Source organism: Bison bison, unplaced genomic scaffold (assembly GCF_000754665.1).
Source record: "Bison bison bison isolate TAMUID 2011002044 unplaced genomic scaffold, Bison_UMD1.0 scf7180017861046, whole genome shotgun sequence".
NCBI classification, from domain to species: Eukaryota; Metazoa; Chordata; class Mammalia; order Artiodactyla; family Bovidae; genus Bison; species Bison bison.
In genome coordinates, this window is record NW_011491618.1 from 706,570 (window position 1) to 711,614 (window position 5,045).

General features: G+C 46.6%; 1 protein-coding gene across 1 annotated transcript in view; it reads right to left on the bottom strand.

Annotated features, from left to right (window-relative positions):
* Positions 1 to 1,214: 1,214 nt before the first annotated feature.
* Positions 1,215 to 5,045, bottom strand: part of LOC104982952 (ADP-ribosylation factor 2) — an 18,558-nt gene continuing 14,727 nt past the window's right edge. The window contains exon 5 of the mRNA XM_010832394.1: positions 1,215 to 3,006. Within this exon, the coding sequence (XP_010830696.1) occupies positions 2,845 to 3,006 (162 nt within the window). The 3' untranslated portion in view covers positions 1,215 to 2,844. The remainder of the gene's footprint in view (positions 3,007 to 5,045) is intronic.

The following is a 5,045-nucleotide window of genomic DNA, read 5'->3' on the forward strand; positions in this document are numbered from 1 at the left end:
ATTGAATCCCCGGGTATGCCTTGTGCCCCTGCATAATTATTAGAAGCACCCCTTTCTGTCTCAAGGTAATAAATTTCAGGGTCACCTGTGAGGCAGTCTCTTCCCTGGGGCTCTGCCTCACCTGTCTACAGGTTGATGCCTCAGGACTGATACTGTGTTCAAGCCAACAGCACCTCAGGGCTTCAGGAAGCAACTGCCTAGGACCCACACCTGCCCAGAATAGGCGAATCCACAGACACACGAAGTAGATAATGGTGGCCAGGGGCCATAGGAAAGGGAGGATTAGGGAATAGATTCAGGTTTTCTTTGAGGGGTGATGAACATAGTCTAAAATTAGTAGTGCTGGTCACAGAACTCTGAATATGCTAAAAATAAGAAAATTTTTTAAAAAAGTAAGTGTGGAACATAGCAACATGCTTTTTTAAACAAGCATCTCAAGTGATCTTATTATCACTTCCCAAGTTAGAAAAGGACAGGGGATTCAATGGGATTAGAAGGTGAACAGAGTGGGAGAGATTAAATATAGCCCTATCCCATCTCACTTCACTGCTCCTATAGATAATGCTGATCAGGCAATTTCCTGGAGGTCTGGTGGTTAGGACTGTGTTCTCACTGCCATGGGCCTGGGTTCAATTCCTGGTTGGGGAACTAAAATCCCACAAGCCACACAGCACAGCCAAAAAAAAAATGCTCATCAATTTGTGGCCAGCACTGCTGTTCAGACTTGAGACATCAAAATATCCTCAGGGAAACACCAGGCAAGGAAAACAAAGGTCTGAGACATTTCGTCCTCACAGCCCTATGAGATAGGCATTATTATGCCCATTTAACAGTTAAGCAAACGGAGGCTCAGGGATAGGTAGGCAAAGAATGACAAGCCTGCTGCCAGGCAGGAGTGAGGAAACAGGTGGGATGTGAATATGGCTTTCAGGGACCCAAGCCTTTGCTCAAAGGCACTGCACTGAAGTGCCTCCACTGATCCACTAACCATAAATCATCAGCTCCAGATTCAGAGAAAGACCTCAGTACTTCCAAGAATCATGGAAGGTAAGAATTAGGAGCACTGCTGAAGGCAGGAGGGCCCAGACAGCACTCTGGGATGTTTTGCCTCTTGTACAAGTGCCCTGGGGGTTTTTAACAGCAAGTCTGCTGAGATGGAGAGGGGAAGGAATTTTAAAGACGCTCAAGACATCCGCAAGCACATGGCTGTCCTCTCCTCCTTCCAAAGCAAGTCTTTATTGTCCAACCAATCAACAAGTATTTGATGAGGCCCAGCACGGTACCGGGCACACGCACTAAGCATAAATACAAAAGTGTAAGACACACTCCCTGCCAATTCGAGGCGCACAATCTAAATATTTCTCAGGACTTAATTGCATGGTTTAAAAAATCAAATCTGGACTTTGTTGCCAGTACTGCAAGGAACATTCTTTAAAGTCAATGTCTTAAGGAAAAACATTACACTCACATTGATCACATCATGACATTTCTTCCGAGTCATAGCAACTTCGTGGTTATCAACAAGGTTTACTTTTGTTAAAATTCATTTTACACTCTCCTCCTCTGTAATTTAAAACGAAGAGTTTTTTTTTTTTTTGAAAAAGCAACTTTAAAAGGTAGTAGTGGAAGAGCTTAGGTACAAATTTGGACAACAGCTGTCTGGACAAAACAGCTCTAGACTACTGAGCAAACCCAGCTCGTTTCCGGGCCGTTGTTACCTCTATTTTGAGGATAACATAGAGCACGTTTCCACGTTTGCCATGATTCCATGGCATGGAAAATTCCATGATTGCCAACCAGAAGAGGGAGTCCCAGTGCCACGGAGAGTGGCCTGGATAAGACATCCTTCATGGCAAAATTTAGCACCAACCAACTTGGCTGCCGGGCGTCTCGTTGCCCAAATTTAACCCCTTGATTCTCTCACAAACTCTCAGAACTCCCGGGTGTGTGGTTCTACGAAGAGCAGCTAACCCAAACCGCAAGTTGGACTGACATACTGTACATGGTTCTGCTTCCATCTGGGGAGCCAAGCTCCTGCTTCAGGCGGAGAACATTCGGTGCAGAGCAGAGGAGTCTGGGCAGCAGCCTCAGAGAGGTGACGAGGAACACGAAGGCATCGCCCCTCCTTAACCCAGCCTGGGGCGTGGCGGGGCATCCCTGGCAAAGAGCCTTGCCACGCGCTGGGTGCCCACCCCAGAGGGTCTCCATTTGGCAAATAAGAGTCAAAGGAAGGAAGGATTCAATGATTTTCTAGTGTTACAGGGTCTAGTGTTATGGGTTTTTTTTTTTTCTTCTCATAGAATAAGATCACTGATTTCTCTCAGTAACATACATTAAACCAAGACCTCTGGGCTAGAAAATAAGTTCAGATCTGAACTTTGTATCTGTGGTAAGCAAGGGCCTTTTTAATTTGAGCCTTCTTTTTTTTTTTTTAACAAAAGGATGCCAGAGTCTAACAGGATCCCCAGGTGTGCAGAGACCCCAGGCCTGAGCCAAGATCACACAAGTGAAGGCAGTCCACAGCCCACCCTCCCCCAACTTTCCCGTCACAAAGACCAGTCCGGCTCTCGGGCATGGGGGAGCCCTTGGGACGCCCCCATGGACTCCCCCATGAACTGCAAAACTGGTCATCAAAGCTACTGAAATGGAAGGTAGTGTAGAAAATGTAACACTGGTTGTTCTTAACATGTAAGACTGGTTTCTTTAGAGCGTGTATAAGGCACTATGTGAGAAAGCTGCTCCCACGCCCGCCACACACCCACACTCGGCTCCTCACACACACACACGCACACACAAGAGGCCAGCTGACTTTGCCACGACGCACGGGGAGCGCGGCACCTCCCGTCACTTCTGGTTTTTGAGCTGGTTGGAGAGCCAGTCCAGGCCTTCATAAAGCCCATCTCCACTGGTGGCGCAAGTAGCCTGAATGTACCAGTTTCTCTGGCGGAGGGAATGTAAGCCAAGCTTGTCTGTTATCTCTGCTGCGTTCATAGCATTGGGAAGATCCTTGGAAGAGAATATTCAGAAGTCAGTTCAGCCATGTTCCGTCCACGTAATGAAATACCATGCTCTTCCCCAACACCTGCCCTTAACCCACAGTCTTATCTCTGGCCACCTAGAAGCTCAGGCCTCAAACCTTCAAATAGCCCTTAATTTTTCCTTCCCTCTCTTTCTCTCCACTCTCACAGTTCCACGCTGGGAAAGACCATTGGCTCTACCTGCAAAACATATTTAGAGTCTGACTGCTTCTCACTTGGAGTACTGAAATTACTTCTGAGTTGGTCTCCTCGCTTCTGCTCTTCCTCCCTGAAAAGTCTATCCTCAACCTGGCAGTCCGTGAAGTCAGATCAAGTCCTTCCTTCTATTAACACCCTTCGACAGCTTTGTCTCTCTCAGTGTAAAGAGCCCAAGTTCTCAGGACGCTCTGCAAGGTCTTTGTGCCCCCGTGACCCCTCCTGATGGTCCTGCTTCATTGTTTTAAATATAGCCCTCACCGCAAGTTTACTGTATTACAAAACTGACTGACTTAGTATGTTTATTACCTGCCTCCTGTAACTAGAATGCAAGTTTTACCGTGGAAGCAATCTCTGTCTATCTTGTTCTCTGACGTATTCCTAGTGCCTAGAACTGTGTCTAGCATGTAGTAAGCTGAAACCGAATTTTAATAAATTAGCATGAAAGAACAAGGTAGATCTGAGGACTTTCCTGGCAGTCCAGTGGTTAAGACTCCAAGCTTCCAATGCAGGGGCTACAGGTTTTGATCCCTGATGTGGGAAATACGATCCCACATGCCACGAAGCGCAGCCAAAAAAAAAAAAAGGCTCCCTCCTGAGGGCCTTCAGGGGTCGTCTTTTTTTTTATTAAAATATAGTTGATGTACAATATTATATAGCTTGCTGCTGCTGCTAAGTCGCTTCAGTTGTGTCCGACTCTTAGCGACCCCATGGACTGCAGCCTACCAGGCTCCTCCATCCAAAGTAGATCTAGACAATGATTTGGAAGGACATCAAAGATATGCTAAGAAGCAGGTTGCAAAACAGAATGCAGAATAAGCTCTGGAGAGAGATGTAAGGAATTTAACAATGGTTTTATCCTGAAAAGCGGGGCTAGAATGTTTCACTCGATACTGTGAGTTGTCTGTGGATCTATACCCTGAACGTGTCCTGGTTCTATAATTAAAAAGAACAAACGTTTTCTTTTATCAAAGTCCACGTGCACTAATGAACCTCAAACTGACATCCAGTCTAACGGTGGGGTAATGGCCAAGTGAATGATGATGCGCCCACCATTTAAAATAGTGCTTACAAAGAGCTAGATGAGAGAACATGCCTCTGATAAATCTGAAATGATGAGACAGGACGCAACACTGTCAAAATGGTAAGATCTCAATTACATAACGAATGTATTAGTGAAGGAGAAAGTAGGGGGAAATGCATCAAAACCTGACTGTTTATCTCAGGCTGGCAACTTCCACAGGATTCCACCTTCTTCTCCACCCTTACTTCAGCTTCTTGTCCTGAGGCTGGATGGTTCCACATCTTCCTCCCAGCCCCACTTTTACTGCTTTGTGTTATTTACACGGAAGCCGAGTTTCCTCAAGGACTGGCCCCATATCATCCAATTTCATCTCCCCCTTTGCTGACCCCCACCCCACACCACTCCACCCCAGCTGCACTGGCTGCCTTGCTCTTCCTAGAACAGTCTGGCTCCCTTCCTGAGGGCCTTCAGGGGTCGTCTTTTTTTTTTATTAAAATATAGTTGATGTACAATATTATATAGCTTGCTGCTGCTGCTAAGTCGCTTCAGTCGTGTCTGACTCTGTGCAACCCCATAGACAGCAGCCCACCAGGCCCTGCCATCCCTGGGATTCTCCAGGCAAGAACACTGGAGTGGGTTACCATTTCCTCCTCCAATGCATGAAAGTGAAAAGTGAAAGTGAAGTTGCTCAGTCGTGTCCAACTCTTAGCGACCCCATGGACTGCAGCCTACCAGGCTCCTCCATCCAAGGGATCTTCCAGGCAAGAGTACTGGAGTGGGTTGCCATT